General features: G+C 37.3%; 3 protein-coding genes across 8 annotated transcripts in view; 1 reads left to right on the forward strand and 2 right to left on the reverse strand.

The window, feature by feature from the left end:
• LOC133551681 (rho GTPase-activating protein 26-like) overlaps nt 1–2,844 on the forward strand; it is a 154,647-nt gene extending 151,803 nt beyond the window's left edge. For all 3 annotated transcript variants that reach the window (XM_061898653.1, XM_061898652.1, XM_061898651.1), the window contains 2 exons: nt 236–327; nt 1,968–2,844. In XM_061898653.1, the coding sequence (XP_061754637.1) occupies nt 236–327; nt 1,968–2,056 (181 nt within the window). In that variant the 3' untranslated portion in view covers nt 2,057–2,844. The remainder of the gene's footprint in view (nt 1–235; nt 328–1,967) is intronic.
• Nucleotides 1–23,573, reverse strand: part of LOC133551686 (fibroblast growth factor 1-like) — an 819,097-nt gene that overhangs the window by 171,838 nt on the left and 623,686 nt on the right. The window lies entirely within an intron of this gene.
• Nucleotides 6,100–23,573, reverse strand: part of LOC133551680 (glucocorticoid receptor-like) — a 140,686-nt gene continuing 123,212 nt past the window's right edge. For all 4 annotated transcript variants that reach the window (XM_061898649.1, XM_061898647.1, XM_061898650.1 and 1 more), the window contains 4 exons: nt 22,245–22,389; nt 16,531–16,661; nt 13,902–14,059; nt 6,100–9,764 (listed from right to left, as the gene is read on the reverse strand). In XM_061898649.1, the coding sequence (XP_061754633.1) occupies nt 9,612–9,764; nt 13,902–14,059; nt 16,531–16,661; nt 22,245–22,389 (587 nt within the window). In that variant the 3' untranslated portion in view covers nt 6,100–9,611. The remainder of the gene's footprint in view (nt 9,765–13,901; nt 14,060–16,530; nt 16,662–22,244; nt 22,390–23,573) is intronic.

Raw genomic sequence — 23,573 nt, forward strand, 5'->3', positions numbered from 1 at the left:
AGAGAAAATCTTAACCCTAGGTCAAACCCTAAATCTCGGTAAACGCCGAACCCTGACCCCGCGTAAAACTCTATGGAAACCCCCAACCCTAACTTTAGGTAACCTTTAAACTTAACCCCAGTAAATACCCTCAATGTCTGTAAAACCCCAACCCTTGATAGAAGCCCTTTACACCAACCCAAGGTAAAAACCTGATCCTGATCTATCTTTCATGCTGGCTTTCCTTGCTGTGCAGCATGGCAGGCAGGCGAGCGCGAGCGTTGTACGCCTGTAAGGCCGAGCACGACTCTGAGCTGTCTTTCATCGCTGGAACCATCTTCGACAACGGTGACGCACACCTTCTACTTCTTCTCACACAGTTGCTCCTCAATACTATGATTGGTGCTAATACTCCTTCTCCCGATGATATAATTGGTGCTAATATTCCTTCTCCTGATTATATAATTGGTGCTAATATTAAAACTTTTTTTCACCCGATAACATAATTGGTGCTAATATTCATTCTCTTATTCTCTTGATAATATAGTTGGTGCTAATATTCATACTCTTATTCTCCTGATAATACAATTGGTGTTAATTTATATATATATATATATATATATATATATATATATATATATATATATATATATATACATACTTATATGTCTATATGTATATGTATATATATATATATATATATATATATACATATATATATATATATATATATATATATATATATATATATATATATATATATATATATATATATACACACATGTATATACTCTTCTTCTCCTGAAAAAATATGATTGGTGCGAAACTTTTTTTCTCCTGATAACATAATCGTTGCTAATACTCATAACTCTTTGTCTCCTGACTTTGAATATTAGCACCAACTATATTATAGTTGGTGCTAATATTCAAACTCTTCTCCTGATCATATAATCGTTGCTAATATTCAAACTCTTCTTCTCCTGATGATATAGTTGGCGCTAATATTCATACTATTCTACTCCTGATATAATTGGTGCTAATATTCATACTATTCTTTTCCTGATGATACAATTGGTGCTAATATTCATACTAATCTTCTCCTGATTATATAATTGTTGCTAATATTCAAACGCTTCTTCTCTTAATGAAATATTTGGTGCCTATAGTCAAACTCTACTCCTGATGATATAATTGGTGCTAATATTCATTCTATTCCTCTCCTGATGATATAATTTGTGCTAATATTCAAACTCTTCTTCTCCTAATGATATAGTTGGTGCTAATATTCAAACTCTACTCCTGATGATACAATTGGTGCTAATATTCATTCTATTCTTCTCCTGATGATATCATTTGTGCTAATATTCAAACTCTTCTTCTCCTAATGATATAGTTGGTGCTAATATTCAAACTCTACTCCTGATGATATAATTGGTGCTAATATTCATACTAATCTTCTCCTGATTGTATATTTGGTGCTAATGTTCCAACTTTTTTTCTCCTGATAATATAATCGTTGCTAATACTCATAACTCTTTGTCTCCTGAGTTTGAATATTAGCACCAACTATATTATAGTTGGTGCTAATATTCAAACTCTTCTCCTGATCATATAATTGTTGCTAATATTCAAACTCTTCTTCTCCTGATGATATAGGTGGTGCTAATATTGAAACTCTTCTCCTGATATAATTGGTGCTAATATTCAAACTCTTCTCCTCCTGATGATGTAGTTACTATATCATCAGGAGGAGAAGAGTTTCAATATTAGCACCAACTATATTATAGTTGGTGCTAATATTCAAACTCTTCTTCTCCTGATGATATAATTGGTGTTCATATTCATACTCTTCTTCTCCTGATGATGTAATAGGTGTTCATATTCATACTCTTCTTCTCCTGATGATATGATTGGTGTTCATATTCATACTCTTCTTCTGATGATATGATCGATGCTAATATTCAGACTCCTCTTCTCCTGGTGTGCAGTTCACGTCTCCAGAGAGCCCGGCTGGCTGGAAGGAACGTTGGACGGGCGAATAGGACTTATACCTGAAAACTACGTGGAGTTTTTATAGTGCAGGGACCACACTGGACTGGACTACGACCACAACTGGTCTGCAAAGGAGACGTGGACCAGTTTTCAGTGGAGTGTACACATGAGTGGGACTTTGACACGCCATCCTGGAGTTGCACTGGAAGGAACTAAACAAACTTACTGATCCTCTTTGGGTCCAGCTCTTATTGGATTCAATCGGGTGGCTTCCAAAGTCCTTGTGAAGATGTAATGAGCTGTGAGGGAGAGTGTGTGTGTGAGAGTGTGTGTGAGAGTGAGAGAGTGTGTGTGTGTGGGGGGGGGGGGGGGGTGTCGTACTGTCATGTCAACTTGTGTTCCTGTCTTCAATCTGCACTGACTTCCAACATCTTCCCTCAGAAAGTAGACAATAATCCACATTGGAGTTTTTGAACCCGGGTGAGGTCTGAGGCAGTGGGCGTCCCTCAGGGCTGAGCAGCGTCAGGTGACCTCGTCACCAAAGATCAGCCAAAGGTCAGTCTTCTCTGACCGTCTTATTTTTTATTTTTTTTCCTCTTGAAAAAATGTGAGCAATTCCACACAAGCACGTGGAACAATTGACAGTCAAGATTGGAAGAGCTGCGTGGGGGGGGGGGGGGGGGGGGGGGCACTTCTTAAATGTATATGATGCCTTGTGGAATACATGGTTTTCATCTTTTTATCACATTTTCTCCAAGCTTTTTTCCATTGCACAACAGACCAGATCAAAATGTGCGCGGTATGACAAACCAATTTGCACACTGAAATTTGTATGATTTATTGATGAATAAATAAAGATCCCTAAATACAGAAGGTGACACTGAAATGTTTAAAACACATGCTTTCTTTTCGTTGTTTCTAGTCTTTTCTGTGACATGCTATTTTTATTCAACTTGAACAAAAAGTTCAACATTTTCAAATTTAAAATGTTTATGAAAAATAGTGCAAAACTTGTTAGTTTAAGTTTACTTAAAATATTGACAACGGACTATTTTATAAACAAAGCATGCTTGCACTATTCACAATATTATTAAAATTATTACTGATATTTTTTTTTTACTCCACTAGGCAATTTTTTTTTAAACTTTAAACATTTGAAATAGTTATAAGAATAGTCAAGAATGTATATTTAATCTTTTTAAGTCTAATAAAATATCGACCGCTGAATATTTTGACTAATAAAACCTGTTTAAAATATTGACATTTGTCAAATTATAACTAATCTGGATTTTTTTTAAATTGTACTTGAGGAAAGATTTTGTAATAATTATAGAAAGACTAAAATTTGTAGGTTATTTTTTAAATGTATGTAAAATAATGTCAACTGAATATTTTAATAAATAAAGTGCACTTAAATTATCTGTAATAATAAAGATGTATTATTTTATTCAATTTGGAATAATTGTATAAATCTTCCAAAATTGTAAGGTAATGTTTAAAGTTTAATTAAAAATTTTGGCTACTGAAAATCTTAAAGCAAGTTCACACGATCAACATTATTTAAACGAGTAATATTGAGGACTGTTTAATTCAACTTGGAGGAAAACAGTTATCTTAAAAACAAGTCAAATTCTTAGCTATTTTTATTATTTCGAATTTTTAAAGTTTGAAGAAAATATTGTCAGCTGATTATTTCGATTAAAAAAAAGCATGCTTAAACTATTAACATTATTTAAATTGATATATTGATTTTTTTTATTCCACTTGGAGAAAAAAAATGTAATTTTACAAATTTGAAATAATTATAATAAATGTTAAGATTTTTGTTAAAATATTGACAACTCTATTTTAATAAATATATAAAGGACATTTAAACTTTTAGCTTTTTTTAATCAACCTGGAAGAACATTTTTAACTTTACACATTTAAAATAATTGAAAAAAATGTCCAAAATAGCTTATTTTTTTAAAAGTTTGATTCAAATATTGCCAACTAAATATGTCAATACATAAATAAAGCCCATTAGTCTTAGTAGTGTACCACAGGGATATTTACACTAACTTATATTTACGATAAAATATCAACCTTTATTATTTACAACTTCTTTATTGCGATGATAAAACTTTATAGTCATTACTAGTCTTATTTTGTGGCAGAAACATTTCCTTCAGGATAACACCTCATCAATCTTACACGACATACATTTACTATCAAATGTCGCAAATTAAGAAGCTGCTCCGCTAAGGTGATCACCTAAAAGACAAAACGTCAAATGTGAACCAAGACTACTTTTTTAATTTATGAGACAGAAGTGAGGTGTTTTGTTTGCCTTTGTACTTTGTTACACACCTTTGTTTTTCCAAACATGACATTTTTATATTTGTATTGTTAGCAAACTAACTTTTGTGACATAAAATCTAATGAGTTACTTTGATAATTTAATTAGTTATTATGGTAATCTAAGTCACTGCAGCCCAGACAAAGTCACCAGCAGTGTGGGTGGGGAGCGTTTCCACAGAGTGTTTCCAGAGCGGCCAGCCTGAAATGCGGGTGTCAGGGACAGAGGCGGAAGGAGATTTTTACAACAAAGCTCTAAAGCGAAGTGATATATCACATTGTAGGGTTTTTTTTTTGTTTTTTTTGGTACCCTTCGTTCATATTTCGTTGTTTCCTGCATTTTTGTTACGTTTTGCTTGATTGTCAAATATGTGGAAGGAGAGGGGGTGTGACGTTCATATGTTGTCAATATTCAGTGTTTTATCCTTCATAGTTAATATTGTAAATCCCACATCCTTTATTGTCATGTACATTCTGGGTGTCTCATTCAGTAAAAAAAGTAAAATTCAATTTTTTAAAGACCTACTGAAACCCACTACTGCCGACCATGCAGTCTGATAGTTTATATATCAATGATGAAATATTAACATTGCAACACATGCCAATATGACCTTTTTAGTTTAATAAATTGCAATTTTAAATTTCCCGCGAAGTGTCGTGTTGAAAACGTTGCGGTATGATAATGCGTGCGTTTGACGTCTCGGGTTGTAGCGGACATTATTTTCCAGCCCGATCCAAGCTATAAGTAGTCTGCTTTAATCGCATAATTAAACAGTATTCTGCACATCTGTGTTGCTGAATCTTTTGCAATTTGTTCAATTAATAATGGAGAAGTCAAAGTAGAAAGATGGAGGTGGGAAGCTTTTAGCCTTTAGCCACACAAACACACCGTGTTTCCTTGTTTAGAATTCCCGAGGGTGAAGCTTCACTATGGATCAGAGCGGTCAAGCAAACATGGATCCCGACCATATGTCAACCGCCAGGTTTCGGTGAGAAAATTGTGGTAATAAGTCTGCTCTTACCGGAGACATCAGCGGAGTGACTCCCCTCAGAGACACTCGCGGTCAACACACCCGTCGCCACACCCCTCCGACTTTCAGGTACTATTTAATCTCACTAAAACACTAGCAACACAATAGGCAGATATGGGGATTTTCCAGGTTTATCCTAGTAAATCTGTCTTATAACATCTGAATCGCTCCCACTGCAATCGCCTTTTTTTTTTCTAGTCCTTAACTCTAAATTTCCTCATCCACGAATCTTTCATCCTCGCTCAAATTAATGGGGAAACCGTCGCTTTCTCGGTCCGAATCGCTCTAGCTGCTGCTGGCTATGATTGTACACAATGTGAGGAGCCCTACAACCCGTGATGTCACACGCACATCGTCTGCTACTTCCGGTACAGGCAAGGCTTTTTTATTAGCGTCCAAAAGTTGCGAACTTTATCGTGGATGTTCTCTACTAAATCCTTTCAGCAAAAATATGGCAATATCGCGAAATGATCAAGTATGACACATAGAATGGACCTGCTATCCCCGTTTAAATAAGAAAATCTCATTTCAGTAGGCCTTTAAAGGCAGTCTCTCATAACGTTTTTAGCATTCAATCAGACATTATTGTGAGGTTTTGTATTAGTGTTCCTGAAAATAGATTTTCCGGCCCCAAGACACATTTTTTTTTCTCTAAATTTGGCCTCCCGCCGAGGCAAAATAAATGCCCAGGCCTGGTATAAAGCTTAAAAAAAATAGGGAATACTCGTTATTTCGAGTGGGTGTGTTTTCAGGGAGGCAGTTTGGAAAAAGAGTGGACTTTTTATTTCATAGTACAACTCAAATCACTTCTTCCCCGTCAAGCAGACGCCGACAGATAATTCAACATCGAATGAAAAGGTGACAGTATCCACGCAGAGAACAGAGGAGGTGTAAGAACACACGACGCGGTCATAAAAAGTATTTTTACCGCCTCGCTCCAAACAACACAAGTTTGCTTTTACATCCGATGACAATCAAAAGCAACAAGAGACTTCCATGAAAACCAGACAAACTTGATCTGCCCTTAAAATTACATTTTATTATACAAAATAGATTTTAGCCACCAGTTTTTTCTTTTTCCTTTACGTAGTGCAGTTTTTTCTGGCTCTGGTGGATTTAAAACAGGGCAACATTTCTTTTTTGGATGGGGGGGGGGGCATATTTCATATAGAGGGAATCCAAAGCATGGACATTTACAAAATATAAGCTTTCAAAATAAGATGTTAAGTGCTACTGAATACTTACAACATTTTCAAACATGTTTCCATCGTCTCCTCGCTCAGCTTTGGTCACTCTTAATAAAAGCTCAAGGACACCCCACAGCTCCCCCAATGGCGTCCACGTCACAAGACCAACGTGTTCCACATACACTCACCAACACAAAAATAAAATACAATCAAAGTTGGATCAAATATTTACTCCACGCTGTCTAATATTTCCTATTAAAAAAATAGTTTTCTTATTTAACAATCTCCAAAAAGCACAGGTCCTGATTCTGAAATGTGGATTTGTATCATGGCTCTGGTCTCGCCAGCATCGGGCTGAAAAAGCAGTAACAATGCTTCTTACCGGTACGTTTTATTTTGAAAAGCTGGTTTGGTACCCTTTTTAAATGAAACCTTGTAGGATGAAATGTGAAATCTTCGAAACGCTTGCAGTGCCGTCCCACAGCAGTGTGTGACTGTTGGGAGTTTCCAGACTCATCCCTCATTTTCATTGAAGGAGGGGGAAAAAATGTTTTTTCTTTATAACACTAAAACTTATAAAGCAGCCCTTTAAAAATGTCTTGAGTTATATTCTCCTCCCAGTTTTTTTTTTTTCTCAAAACCATGACTTTTTTTGTATTTATAAAATTCAGAGCAACAATACCTTTTGCTGCTTGAAATTACAATTTTTGTTTTGTAAAATCATGAATTTCCTTGACTCATAAAATCTTGACCTGTAAAAAAAAAAATACAGGAAGTGACTGCATTTTTTTTTTCTTTTTGTCAAAACCAAACTATATGACTTATTTAAAAAACAAACAAAAAAAAAATGAATTTTCTCTTCACTATGAAGGAAAATAACCTTCAGACATTAATGCAGGGCAACAAATACAATGTAATTATCTTTTTTAATGTTGCAGCATTTCCATGTTTTTATGTTAGTCACAAACGATTCTTTTGTTTCTCCCACTAAAATAGAGAATCGGACACACTGGCAAAGAGCGTTGTTAAAAAACACAAACGTCCCTGTACTTTTTCTTTCACGTTTTTCAAAAAAAAAAAAAGACAATTTACATGAATAAAAGCTATTTGCATTGAACCGCATATGTTGGCGCCCCCTATGTACACTTGTTGGACATTACATTATGTCCACGCTGGTTTTGTGAAGCTGCACCACTCACTAAAATAAATGCAAGAGTCAACGCGAAGCTGATTTGAATAAAAAAGTGTGTGTGTCAGAGGCCTGCTGTATTTAGTCACACACAAGTTACCCGTCGTCATGGTAACGTCCACTACCTGTTAAACTACCATTCAGCGCTTGAAGCACAGAAAATCAATGTGCTCCACATTAAAGTAAGCAAGAGGCAGGGCCTTTTTTTTTTTTTTTCTGAATCACTGTTTTTTTCTCCATTCGTATGCAAATGTTGATAAAAGAGCTTTAACGTGTTGTGCGTCTGAAGAAGTGCTAGAAGCTTCCATCAGTTTTCTCTGAAGCTGCTTTTCATAAACACACAAAATAATTTCCAACCTGCAATGACCGAGCCTGAGCTTTGATAGCGTTTTAAAAGATGATCAATTCCTTTAAAAAACCTGAAGGTATGATCCGATCTATGGGGGTTCTCCATGTTTTCCTCCATATTACAAAAACGAAAGCAACAATAAATATATATATATATTCATATGTTTATTTTGAAGTCGACTTGATTAAAGGGTTTCTTCATGTCATGTGACACGTTACGTAATAAAGATATATTCCAACGTCAAAATCTCTTCATAAACGGTAACTTTGAACTCAAGGTTAGCGGCGTGAGGATGACAAATATTTCAAAATAAATCAAGATTAATAATTTAAGTAGTTTATGAGAAACAAAATGACGTTTTACTCAAATTCTACCACAGGAAAAAAACAAACTTGTTTCCAGAAGAATAATTTTTTTGTTAGAATATAAAACACAGCTTGCGACCTTTGCGATAAAGTTACAACTTTTACCACCAAATGGACGTGAATTGTTGCGATATTTACATTTTTCATGAAGGATAGTCAGTTTTGTAATTATTCTTGTGGCATTTTTTTCACCCAACTTGGGTCTTGCGAGTAGACAATTTCTCTCGTAGAGTTTCTGTAAATATCGTACGATTACTCTTTCACGCGTTCTTCATAAATCTGAGTTCTTATCGGAATATCGGGACATTTTTTTTCAAGTATAAAAAAACTAAATTCAAAATATTGTTATAAATGTTGTCATTTACGACTACGTCATTTTTGTGAGAAAAAAAAACTATTTCTCGTAAAATCCCGACTTTGGTGTTTTCTCGTAAAATACTTTCGTAGCATATATATATATATGTGTGTTTTCTCATAGAATAATTTCGTAGCATATACATATATATATATATATATATATGTGTGTTTTCTTGTAAAATACTTCTGTAGCATATATATATATATATATTTTACTTTCTGCCTTAAACGTCTGACTTTTTCTTTGTATAATTGCATAACTTGGACAATATGTCAACTTTAAGTCATGAGACATGTTTTTGTTTCCAGTGGGAACAGCTGACCAAGCGCTCCTCCCTGCTAATGAAGGTGTTAATGTTGACAATAATGAATGTGTTAATATGGACAACAACGAAGGTGTACAATAGTACTAGCAAGCAAATGTGTAAGGAGCTGAAAGGCACTGGTCTGTCCTGCCACAAACAAGAAGCACAACTGTGAGGTGAGGGGGAGGTGGCGAGTACATTCCGAGGGCGTGGAGCGGAGCAGGTGGGCGACTTGGACACACTTGAGCGTCACGACGTGATGGTTAGTTAGCAAGCAGCTTTCAGTCCGGGGAGGAAGAGGGGCGCTGGCAGAAAGATGTCCTCTCAGGACCACAAAGGACAAGCGCTTGTCCTCGTCAACCTGAGTGCATGAGGAGGCGGGGCTTCTGGCGGGCGGCGGTCCATCCGATGCCGATACTAATATTAGTAACCATCAGGTGTGAAGCGGCCCGCGCACATTTTAGCAAAAGACAGGCATGTTTTTGTTTTTTTTAAGGCGTGTTTGTAGACTTGGAGGCGGTCACTTCTGATGAAAGAAGAGCTGCTTGACGCTGCCGTCTTTCACTTTGGGGATCTGGTTGGTGATGATCTCCACCAGCATCTCGGGGAATTCCACACTCAGGGTTTTATTCACAAACGTGTAGAAGCAGATCTGCAGCAGGCCTGCCACCATCTGACACACACACACACACACACACACACACACACACACACACACACACACACACACAGGTTATCATTAGGAATGGGGACCAGGTTTTTGATCATCACTTGTGGGGCCCACCCTTTCTACAGGTCTCCCGTCCAAAGGCAAAACCTAGTAAATCACGTGTAGCTGATTTTGAGAAAACAAAGGAAAACCAATCTATCTTGATGCTGTCTGACAAAGATCTACAAAGTCATCAAACGTATAGATGTTTTCTTGAGCTTTCATTTTCTTGCCGATTGAGCCATGGATTGAATCTTCTCTCATGAACGTGTGCCCTTTCTCCAGATATTTTATCAGAATCTAGGGTGGGCCCCATTCTGCGTTTGCACATTGGGCAAGAGCCGTGTACAGCGTCCAGTTTTTAACTTGACCTCCACAGTTATTTGCCCAAAAGAGTATGCAAGGGGAAGAATCAAGAACAATACATTTAATGAAGGTGCTTGCAACGTCCTGGGGCAATCTTCCAAATATCCCCTCGTGCCATAATATCACATAATCAGGTTGACCGTCGGCCCCCATTCGTGCAAATGTCTCATTAAAGACAATAAGGCGACTGACAAAGGAGCTCCGATTGGTCCCTTGAGATAGTAGGTTTTTCTGTTGTATCCACGCGGTTATGTGGTAGTTGCTAGGTCCTGCCATGCGCCTAACAGCTTACTTACGGAACAAATTACAATATCGCATACACTAATGTAAAGCATACCACCTAGGAACTCCAAAATTATTATCAGCTCAGTTTTGACCAAAATTGAGTTACCGGGTTTTGCCTTTGGACGGGAGAGGTTGTGGAGGCATAAAAAAAAAAATTAGGTAAAAATGGCCACTGCCCAGTTAGCTCATACACGTCTTTAAATCTCTGGATTGATGAAAAAAAAAAAAAAAACCGATTAGATTTATATCGTGCTTTTCTAAACACTCAAAGCGCTCACAGAGAAGTGGGACTCAACATTCATTCACACCTGGTGGTGGTAAGCTACATCTGTAGCCACAGCTGCCCTGAGGTAGACTGACGGATGCGTGGCTGCCAGTTTGTGCCTATGGCCCCTCCGACCACCACTTATCATTCATTCACCAGTGTGAGCGGCACCGTGGGCAAAGGGTGAAGTGTCCTGCCCAAGGACACATCGGCAGCGAATTTTTGGATGTCAATAGGTAGGAAGCGAACCTGCAACCCTCAGGTTTCAGGCCGGCCGCGCTACCCACTACGCCATGCCGCCCCTAAGTAATGAAGTATCCATCCAGCCATCATCTTCCGCTTATCCGAGGTCGGGTCGCGGGGCCAGCAGCCTAAGCAGGGAAGCCCAGACTTCCCTCTCCCCAGCCACTTCGTCCAGCTCCTCCCGGGGGATCCCGAGGCGTTCCCAGGCCAGCCGGGAGACATAGTCTTCCCAACGTGTCCTGGGTCTTCCCCGTGGCCTCCTACCATGTGGACGTTGCCCTAAACACCTCCCTAGAGAGGCGTTCGGGTGGCATCCTGACCAGATGCCCGAACCACCTCATCTGGCTCCTTTCGATGTGGAGGAGCAGCGGCTTTACTTTGAGTTCCTCCCGGATGACAGAGCTTCTCACCCTATTTCTAAGGGAGAGCCCCGCCACACGACGGAGGAAACTAATTTCAGCCGATTGTACCCGTGATCTTGTCCTTTCGGTCATGACCCAAAGCTCATGAACATAGGTGAGGATGGGAACGTAGATCGACCGGTAAATTGAGAGCTTTGCCTTCCGGCTCAGCTCCTTCTTCACCACAACGGATCGATACAACGTCCGCATTACTGAAGACGCCGCACCGATCCGCCTGTCGATCTCACGATCCACTCTTCCCCCACTCGTGAACAAGACTCCTAGGTACTTGAACTCCTCCACTTCGGGCAGGGTCTCCTCCCCAACCCGGAGATGGCACTCCACCCTTTTCCGGGCGAGAACCATGGACTCGGACTTGGAGGTGCTGATTCTCATTCCGGTCGCCTCATTAGTAATGAAGTAATGTGAAGTGAAGTGAATTATATTTATATAGCGCTTTTTCTCTAGTGACTCAAAGCACTTTACATAGTGAAACCCAATATCTAAGTTACATTTGAACCAGTGTGGGTGGCACTGGGAGCAGGTGGGTAAAGTGTCTTGCCCAAGGACACAACATAATATGCTGATAATTCTTATTGGGGACGCTGGGGAAAAAAAGAGTTAGTATCGTTCATGGGGACCAAATTTAAATCATTTTGCATATTTCACACAAATTTGTACTTGACTACTGAGGACCATTTAAAAAAAAATTCTAATTAAATTAAATTAAATTAAAGGTTTCCCTTTTGGGACCTGTTTTTTTGTCCCCATACCGTCAGAGGTCCCCTATAGGTGACTGTGTAAACAAAGCGATGTCCCCATTAAGTAAGCATTGCCAGAACACACACAGTCACATGTTAGGGCTATATAAGTAAACATTGATTGATTGATTGATTGATTGATGTTAGGCATGCATTATTGGCCAGGACCAACAAATATCCTTTGTCATCATTGCAATAATGATATTGAACATTATTGTTGGCTTTTTCTACTTTGATTGTGTTTTAAAGTAATATTTTTCCAGGAAAAGAATAAACACACATGCTGTCAATCTAACGCCTTGGTTTGTTTTTCTTAAAGGGGAACATTATCACCAGACCTATGTAAGCGTCAATATATACCTTGATGTTGCAGAAAAAAGACCATATGTTTTTTTAACCGATTTCCAAACTCTAAAAGGGTGAATTTGGCGATTGAAATGCCTTTCAATTGTTCGCTGTCGGAGCGATGACCTTTCACCCGTGACGTCAAAACATGAAGCAATCCACCATTTTCTCAAACAAATTACACACACCAAGTCAAATCAGCTCTGTTATTTTGCGTTTTTTCGACTGTTTTCCGTACCTTGGAGACATCATGCCTCATCGGTGTGTTGTCGGAGGGTGTAACAACACGATCAGGGATAGATTCAAGTTGACTTACGTGGAGTGTGCATCGATTAGCACGGCATGCTAATCGATGCTAACATGCTATTTAGGCTAGCTGTATGAACATATTGCATCGTTATGCCTCATTTGTAGCTATATTTGCATCCAGCCGTTCCCTCCACACACTTAATTTATTTTATATATTTACATATATATATATATATATATATATATATATATTACGGGTGTGGGGAAAATCGATTCAAATACGAATCGCGATTCTCCCGTTATGCGATTCAGAATCGATTCTCTCTTTTTTTTTAAATCGATTCTCTTTTTTTAAACGATTTTTTTTAATTAAATTTTTTTTTTTTTTTTTAATCAATCCAACAAACCAATACACAGCAATACCATAACAATGCAATCCAATTGCAAAACCAAACCTGACCCAGCAACACTCAGAACTGCAATAAACAGAGCAATTGAAAAGACACAAACACGACTTAGAACAAACCAAAAGTAGTGAAACAAAAATGAATATTATCAACAACAGTATCAATATTAGTTATAATTTCAGCATAGCAGTGATTAAAAATCCCTCATTGACATTATCATTAGACATTTACAAAAATAAAAAAAAAGAACAATAGTGTCACAGTGGCTTACACTTGCATCGCATCTCATACGCTTGACAACACACTGTGTCCAATGTTTTCACAAAGATAAAATAAGTCATATTTTAGGTTTGTTTAATAGTTAAAACAAATTTACATTATTGCAATCAGTTGTCCTTTATAATTATAAAAGTTTTTAAAAATAAATCTACTCTGCTAGCATGTCATTAGACTGGGGTAGATCCTGCTGAAATCCTATGTATTGAATGAATACAGAATCGTTTTGAATCGGAAAAATATCGTTTTTGAATCGAGAATCGCGTTGAATCGAAAAAAAATCTATATATAATCGAATCGCGACCCCAAGAATTGATATTGAATCGAATCGTGGGACACCCAAAGATTCGCAGCCCTAATATATTTATATATATATATATATATATATATATATATATATATATATACACATATACATACATGTACAGTATATGACCATGACCGCGATGTGGCCCTCAATGAAAAGGAGTCTGACCCCCTGATGTAGACCAGGTGTGTCTCACCTCCTGCATGGAGTCCAGTAGTTTGGTCAGCTGGTAGAAGCGCTGCCAGTTCTGACTGGTGTTCTCCTCTCGCTTAACGATGGCTTTCCCTAATTCTTTGATGTACGTCATCCTGATCTCGTCGAACACCGCCTGACTCTTCAGCCCATCTTTAGGAACTTCAAGAAAACAAAAACAAGGATGTTACTGCAGGGTTGCAAATACTATTCATTTTAATAAATATATTTGTCATGACATTTGGGGTTTTTTTTCAAGGTTTTGCTCATATTTTTCTAAACTGACAGCTGTCATGACTTAATAAATGTATTATATTTCTTAAAAAGAAATAACCTTGAAAAATAAATATTGGATGTTTTTTTGATGTCTTTGTGTTAAAAAAATGCGGAAATGTTGCATAAAATGACAGCTCTCAATTCTAATTTATTTCCCTCATAATTAAAATGTTCATAAAAGAAAATACCGTATTTTTCGGACAATAAGTCACAATTTTTTTCATAATTTTTTTCTACTTAAACCCAGGAGCGACCTATGTGTGAAATTATTAACACATAACCGTAAAATATCAAATAATATTATTTAGCTCATTCACGTAAGAGACTAGACATATAAGATTTCATGGGATTTAGCGATTAGGAGTGACAGATTGTTTGGTAAACATATAGCATGTTCTATATGTTATAGTTTTTTGAATGACTCTTACCATAATATGTTACGTTAACATACCAGGCACCTTCTCAGTTGGTTATTTATGCGTCATATAACGTACACTTATTCAGCCTGCTGTTCACTATTCTTTATTTATTTTAAATTGCCTTTCAAATGTTTATTCTTGGTGTTGGGTTTAATAACAAATACATTTCCCCAAAAACTGCTCCTTATACTCTCAAGTGCGACTTATATATGTTTCTTTCCTTCTTTATTAAGCATTTTCGGCCGGTGCGACTTATATTCCGGAGCGACTTATACTCCAAATAATATGGTGCTGTAAATGTATGCTATTAAAAATCGGTTTAAAAATGCATTAATTAAAATTACAACTTGTAAAATTACATTTATTTCACCTAAAGTGATAATTTTTCTTAAAGAACTAAAATATGCGAGATATTCTGTTTTGATATTAAAAACTTTGCTTTTTTTTTTTTTCCAGTTTTAGAAGTTTAGAAAAAACACAAGCTGTGCTATTTTCAACCAGTTTACCTGTGCTATTTAAAAAATCTAGTTATTTGAATTAGTTCCAAAACACAATTAAGTTAAACATTTCCAAAATTTTCTAAACTTCATTCAAAATACCATCTGTAGAATTTTTTTTTTAATTCACAATGTTTAAAGAAATTATATTTTTTACTTTTAAGTATGATTTTTTTTTCAGACCTTTACTTAGATAATTGTTACAATTGTTTTTTTAATTACTGAAAACGCAACAAAAAAAATTTTATTTCGTCTATTCAATAGAGAAACCATCCATCCATCCATCCATTTTCTGCCGATTATTCCCTTTGGAGTCGTGGGGGGCGCTGGTGCCTATCTCAGCTACAATCGGGCAGAAGGCGGGGTACACCCTGGACAAGTCGCCACCTCATCGCAGGGCCAACACAGATAGACAGACAACATTCACACTCACATTCACACACTAGGGACCATTTAGTGTTGCCAATCAACCTATCCCCAGGTGCATGTCTTTGGAAGTGGGAGGAAGCCGGAGTACCCGGAGGGAACCCACGGATTCACGGGGAGGACATGCAAACTCCACACAGAAAGATCCCAAGCCCCGGGATTGAACCCTGACGACTCAGGACCTTCGTATTGTGAGGCAGACGCACTAACCCCTCTGCCACCGTGAAGCCCCAATAGAGAAACATTGTCTTATAATAAAGAGTCCAGTAAAAAAAAAATGTTTTTGCGAAACATCCTTAAAAAAAAGAGTAGAGAGCTTGTAAATTAACCACAAACAAAAACAGGCTTTGCAAAAAAAAAAAAAAGCATAGAGCTCGGCCAACCATTTGCAGGTCTGTTAAAAAAAAGAGGCTTTGCTACACATCCTAAATGCAGCCTAAGCTTTTCCAGCTATCCATCAGTCTGTAAAAATAATGCATTCCATTGATAAATAAAAGCATAGTTGGAAAAAGTTTTTAAAAACACAATCTTTGCTATTTTTTAACAATTTTTAAATGTTTTGGCTTTCATATATAAATAAGATACTTGTATAAATATGGTATCTTGGATGAAAAAAACGTTATGAAATGGTATTTAATATTCATCCGAACAAAAGACTATAATAAAAGAATAGTGCTTGTAATGAAAATGTGTCTACAATGTTTTCAATTATTCATTAACCTTTAACTGTCAATGAAGTGAATGAGTGAAAAAGCTCATCCATCCATTGGAGCGATATCAAGCGTGTTGAAAGTCATCATAAATCCAATTAAATATTGCCTGCAGCTGAGCAGAGACAAACTGAACGAGCTCCAACCTAACATGTGCTGACCTGATAGTCTCCTCCCTGAAGGAGCAGGAGGCAAATAGCTGGCGTGAAAAAGTGGCCTCGTTCTAAGTGCATCCTTTGGCCTGTCAGTCACTACGCGGTGTGACTCTAAGACCACCTCAGACGCGTCCTTGAGCGAAGTCTCACCCGTGCTGAGCAGCAGCAGCACCTTCATGCACAGATACTCGTCGTAGGAAACTTCCAGACGCACAAACTCGTTGCAGATCTTCAGCATCTGCTCGCACTGCTCCGTCATGAAGGGCAGCTTCATGCGCTCCCTGGGGAACACAGGTCACATGGTCAGAGCGCCTCTTCTTTTACAGCATTACAGGCCTCACTACACATCTTAAAATAAAGCCTAGAGTTCTGCCAACTCGTTAGTCTATTATAAAAAAAAAGGCTTTGCTACAAACCCCCAAAAAGCACGAGGCTCTCCCAACGATCCACCAGTCTGGAAAAGGAAACAAAAAGCAGGCTTCGCTACACACCTTAAAAGCTCCGCCTACTATCCATTAGCCCGCTCACAACATGGGGGATGGAAGTTTGATCAAGTAGTTATTTCATAAGCTTACATGCTAACCTAGCGTGACCTTGCTTTTTAAAATGTGAGTGTGGTGTTAGCATGTGGCTAACACAGCTATGCTAGTGCTGCTAACGTTTGTGATTGGTAAGAAATTCACAAGTCAAAGGTTTAGACCAGGTGTCCCCAAACTTTTTGACTCAGGGGCCGCATTGGGTTAAAACTATTGGGCCAGGCTGTGTGTGTGTGTCATATATTATATATACACACACAGTGGGGCAACAAAGTATTTAGTCAGCCACCGATTGTGCAAGTTCTCCCACTTAAAATGATGACAGAGGTTTGTAATTTTCATCATAGGTACACTTCAACTGTGAGACAGAATGTGAAAAAAAAATCCAGATATTCACATTGTAAATATTTATTTGTAAATTATGGTGGAAAATAAGTATTTGGTCAACCATTCAAAGCTCTCACTGATGGAAGGTTTTGGCTCAAAATCTCACGATACATGGCCCCATTCATTCTTTCCTTAACACGGATCAATCGTCCTGTCCCCTTAGCAGAAAAACAGCCCCAAAGCATGATGTTTCCCCCCCCCCCATGCTTCACAGTAGATATGGTGTTCCTGGGATGCAACTCAGTATTCTTCTTCCTCCAAACACGACGAGTTGAGTTAATACCAAAAAGTTCTATTTTGCTTTCAATTGACCACATGACATTCTCCCAATCCTCTGCAATATCATCCATGTATCCATTTTGGTATAAACTCAACTCGTCGTGTTTGGAGGAAGAAGAATACTGAGTTGCATCCCAAGAACACCATACCTACTGTGAAGCATGGGGGTGGAAACATCATGCTTTGGGGCTGTTTTTTTGCTAAGGGGACAGGACGATTGATCCGTGTTAAGGAAAGAATGAATGGGGCCATGTATCGTGAGATTTTGAGCCAAAACCTCCTTCCATCATCAGTGAGAGCTTTGAATGGTTGACCAAATACTTATTTTCCACCATAATTTACAAACAAATTCTGTAAAATTCCTACAATGTGAATCCTGGATTTTTTTTTCACATTCTGTCTCTCACAGTTGAAGTGTACCTATGATGAAAATTACAAACCTCTGTCATAATTTTAAGTGGGGGAACTTGCACAATCGGTGGCTGACTAAATACTTGATATATTATATATATATATATATATATATATATATATATATATATATATATATATATATATATACATATATACATATATATATATATATATATATATATATATATAAAAATATTTCAGTGGGGCAAAAAAGTGTTTTTTTGTATATATGTATATACACACTTAGTGACTAAAAGAGCGCCAGCACGCACTAGCTGCGGCGCGAGCTAGTCACGTATTGATACATTTTTAGACTATATGATTTGCCTGAGCGGCTAGGAGACACTGACGGTAACAAGCGGTAGAAAATGGATTAGAAAGGAAAGATTTAAAAAGATAATAAATATAAAAAAAATTTACTTTTTTTTTTTAAACTTGGGAATTCCCGCAGGCCAGATTTTAGACGTTGGCCGGCCATATCCGGCCTTTGGGCCGTAGTCTGAGGACCCCTGGTTTAGACAATCGTTTTCAATCAAAACCATTTGAAAGTGTGTCAAACTTAAAGAAAAATGTTTTATTAAGAGACAAAGAAGGTTTTTTTCAGATATATGGACAAGACTGCCTTTTATTGTGCGCACATTTCAGCAAGGGAGTTTGTGATTGCACCCCCTAGTGGCGAGGAAGACAAAGAGGAGCGCTTCGCTCATCCTGTTTTTTCCCTTTCCTAATGAGTCCCCCAGCAGGAAAGAAGTGCTCCAGGTGAAAGACAAACTAGGGGAAATCAGCTCACTTCTACTAAAGCCACAGCTGGTTTGTTTTCTACTTGTAAATTCAATACTTCTCACTCTTGGAGCTTTCAATAAAGTCTGTTTTTTCATTTTGTCATTCATCTCTCTGACTTTCCTGTCTTTGCCGCACTGAAGACAATCAAGTGTTACAGTCGAGGCTGCCTTACCTGTACCTAATAATGTGGTCTGATGACTTTAAAATATATATAAAAGTATATTCAGCCAATCAGGAGTTGGACAGGGTGAAATAAATTAATACATTAATAAAATAAAATGTTGTCCTACAACACGTCATATATATATATATATATATATATATATATATACATATATATGTATGTGTATATATATATACAATCTATATATAATCGAATCGCGACCCCAAGAATTGATATTGAATATAAATATATAAATATATTAGGGCTGCGAATCTTTGGGTGTCCCACGATTCGATTCAATATCAATTCGTGGGACACCCAAAGATTCGCAGCCCTAATATATTTATATATATATATATATATATATATATATATATATATATATATATATATATATATATATATATAAATAAATATATTAGGGCTGCGAATCTTTATATATATATATATATATATATATATATAAATATATTAGGGCTGCGAATCTTTGGGTGTCCCACGATTCGATTCAATATCAATTCTTGGGGTCGCAATTCGATTATATATAGATTGTATATATATATACACATACATATATAAACTTACATACTGTACATATATATATATATATATATATATATACATACATATATAAAAATACATACTGTACATATACATATGTATATATATATATACATACATACATATTCACATATGTACATACATATATATATATACATATGTATATGTACAGTATATATATATATGTATGTATTTACATACACATATGTACATACATATATATACGTACATACATAAATACATATACTGTATATACATACATAAGTACATATAAATACGCATACATACATACATACATACATACAGTCGTGGTCAAAAGTTTACATATACTTATAAAAAACATAATGTCATGGCTGTCTTGAGTTTCCAGTCATTTCTACAACTCTTATTTTTATGTGATAGAGTGATTGGAGCACATACTTGTTGGTCACAAAAACATTCATGAAGTTTGGTTCTTTTATGAATTTATTATGGGTCTACTGAAAATGTGACCAAATTCGCTGGGTCAAAAGTATACATACAAAAACATACTTTATACATTTTAGTGATGTAGAAAAGTTACAATCAACTCAAATTAGCTTCATGGCATGGCCTCTTAACTTCTAGTGAGAGATTATGGTTGACGACAGCTGTTGACTTCTCTGAGCCCATTTAAATAGGGCTCATGCGATGCAGTCATTAGATATGGTTACAAACACGACAATGGGAAAGTCAAAGGAACTCAGCACACGTGTGAAAAAACAAATCTTTGATTTGAACAAGTCCGGAAAGTCACTTGGAGCCATTTCAAAGCAGCTTAAGGTCCCAAGAGCAACTGTGCAGACAATTGTTCGCAAGTATAAATTGCATGGCACAGTTTTGTCACTGCCACGAGGATAGAAAAGGAAGAAATCGCAAGCTATCACCTGCTGCTGAGAGAAAATTGGTCAGGATGATCAAGAGTCAACCGAGAACTATAAAAAGCTGGTCTGCAATGAATTGTAACCTGCTGGAACACAGGTGTCAGTGTCCACAGTCAAGCGCGTTTTGCGTTGCCATGGACTGAGAGGCTACCATGCAAGAAGGAAACCCTAGCTCCAGGAAGGGACATCTTAAGGCTCGTCTAAAGTTTGCTGCTTATCACATGGACAAACATAAGACCCTCTGAAGGAAAGTTCTGTGGTCAGATGAAACAAAAAATTGAGCTGTTTGGCCACAATACTCAGCAATATGTTTGGAGGAGAAAAGGTGAGGCCTTTAATCCTAGGAACACCATTTCCACCATCAAGCATGGTGATGGTATTATGTTCTGGGCCTGTGTTGCTGCCAATGAAACTGGTGCTTTACAGAGATAAATGGGAGAATGAAAAAGGAGGATTACCTCCAAATTCTTCAAGACAACCTAAAATCATCAGCCCGGAGGTTGGGTCTTGCGCACAGTTGGGTGTTCCAACAGGACAATGACCCCAAACATATATCAACAATGGTAAGGGAATGGCTAAATCAGGCCAGAATTAAGGTTTTAGAATGGTCTTCCCAAAGTTCTGACTTAAACGTGTGGACAATGCTGAAGAAACAAGTCCATTCTTCCCAAAGTTCTGACTTAAACGTGTGGACAATGCTGAAGAAACAAGTCCATTATCAGAAAACCAACACAGTTAGCTGAACTGCACCAATTTTGTCAAGAGGAGTGGTCAAAAATTCAACCAGAAGCTAGTGAAACTTGCCAAGGGACATGTAACCAAATATTAATATTGCTGTCTGCATACTTTCGACCCAGTAGATGTGGTCACATTTTTAGTAGACCTATAATAAATTCACAAAAGAACCAAACTTCATGAATGTTTTTTGTGACCAACAAGTATGTGCTCCAATCACTCTATCACAAAAAAATAAAAGTTGTAGAAATTATTGGAAACTCTAGACAGCCATGACATTATCCATCCATCCGTCCATCCATCCATTATCATCCCTTATATTATTATATTAACATCCATTATGTTATTTACAAGTGTATATAAAGTTTTGACCGCAACTGTATGTACATACATACACTTATATAGCAGGGTTTCCCACCCATTCATTTATTTGTGGCGGCCCGCCACGAAAGAATTACGGCCGCCACAAATAAAAAAATTGGGGGAAAAAAATAATATATATATATTTTTTTTCGGCTTTTGACTCGCTCGACCGCTCATAAAAGCAACGGGACTCTGTCTGTGAATGGAGCTTATAGTTACATATTATATAAATATGTAAATATTATATAAATATGTACATAAAGTGTTGTAATTATATTCCAACTCCGCGTTCTTCTTGGTCATTGCCGCCGCCGCTGCCTCACCCCCCCCACCCCCGACCACACCACCACAAATAGATGCCTGACCTGTGGGAAACACTGTACAGTATATATTACATTTTTTTTTTAATCAGAATCACATTTCTGATCTTATAGCGCCAAATAAGTCAACTGTTCTTCGTTTTCCATTTCAACATTTGACCAGAGATGACACTTTCATATTACTTCCTCCACAGCTATTCATCAAAAAGAAAATACATGTTTTTGCTATAAACAAGTGATTGTTTTTGACCCCGCAGATGGCGCCATGGTGAAACACCAACAAAGTATGACTGCAGACATTTCATGAAAATGCTTTTTAGAACATTACTCCAAAGAAATACTGTGAAATATGCTATTTTTCAAACGTATTTGTTTCATGAATAAAATATGAGTGGGAATGATGAAGTATGATGACACATACTGGTTGATGACAAGGTCGGGTGCGAAGCAGAGCACTCTCCCGTTGCATTGCTCATAGGACCTCCAGCCCAGACTGAAGGACATGAGGAAGAGCCAGGAGCACTGCAGCAACGTCATCTGGTCGTCCAAGTGCAGGTTACGGAAGCCTAGACAGGACAAATAATGGAATTTATAGATGTTATTCATTCATATATAAAGTATTCCAATTAACGCCTTTGTTCAAGTCACACTCAGGTTTTATACATGTATTGTGGCTGTATGTTGTGTTGTGACCTAAACTTGTTGTATAGTGGAGTAAAAATGTTTAGTGGCATAACGTTGTTGAGTTGTGGCTTCATGTTGTTCTGTTTAGGCTTAATGTTGTCGTCTCGTGGGATAAATTTGTTGTGTCATAGCTGTAAGTTGTGTTGTGGCTTGAGGTTGTTGTGTTGTGATTTATCATTGGTGTGTGGTGGTTTAAAGTTGTTGTGTTGTGGCTTAAAGTTGTAACGTTGAGGCTTAAAGTTGTTGTGTTGTGGCATAATGTTGGGTTGTGGCTTACAGTTGTTGTGTAGTGGCGTAATGTTGTGTTGTGACTTAAAGTTGTAACGTTGTGGCTTAAATGTGTTGTGTTATGGCTTAAAGTTGTTGAGTTATGGCGTAAAGTTGTTGTGTGGTGGCTTAATGTTGTTGTGTTGTGGCGTAATATTGTTGTGTGGTGGTGTAAAGTTGTTGTGTGGTGGCGTAATGTTGTGTTGTGGCTTAATTTTGTTGTGTTGTGGCTTAATTTTGTTGTGTTGTGGCATAATGTTGTTGTGTTGTGGCTAAATGTTGTTGTGTTGTGGCGTAATATTGTTGTGTGGTGGTGTAAAGTTGTTGTGTGGTGGCTTAATGTTGTTGTGTTGTGGCGTAATATTGTTGTGTGGTGGTGTAAAGTTGTTGTGTGGTGGCGTAATGTTGTGTTGTGGCTTAATTTTGTTGTGTTGTGGCTTAATTTTGTTGTGTTGTGGCATAATGTTGTTGTGTTGTGGCTAAATGTTGTTGTGTTGTGGCGTAATATTGTTGTGTGGTGGTGTAAAGTTGTTGTGTGGTGGCTTAATGTTGTTGTGTTGTGGCGTAATATTGTTGTGTGGTGGTGTAAAGTTGTTGTGTGGTGGCGTAATGTTGTGTTGTGGCTTAATTTTGTTGTGTTGTGGCTTAATTTTGTTGTGTTGTGGCATAATGTTGTTGTGTTGTGGCTAAATGTTGTTGTGTTATGGCGTAAAGTTGTTGTGTTGTGGCATAATGTTGTTGTATGGTGGTGTAATGTTGTGTTGTGGCTTAATGTTGTTGTATTATGGCGTAATGTTGT

This window comes from Nerophis ophidion, linkage group LG04 (genome assembly GCF_033978795.1).
Source record: "Nerophis ophidion isolate RoL-2023_Sa linkage group LG04, RoL_Noph_v1.0, whole genome shotgun sequence".
Taxonomy (NCBI): Eukaryota; Metazoa; Chordata; class Actinopteri; order Syngnathiformes; family Syngnathidae; genus Nerophis; species Nerophis ophidion.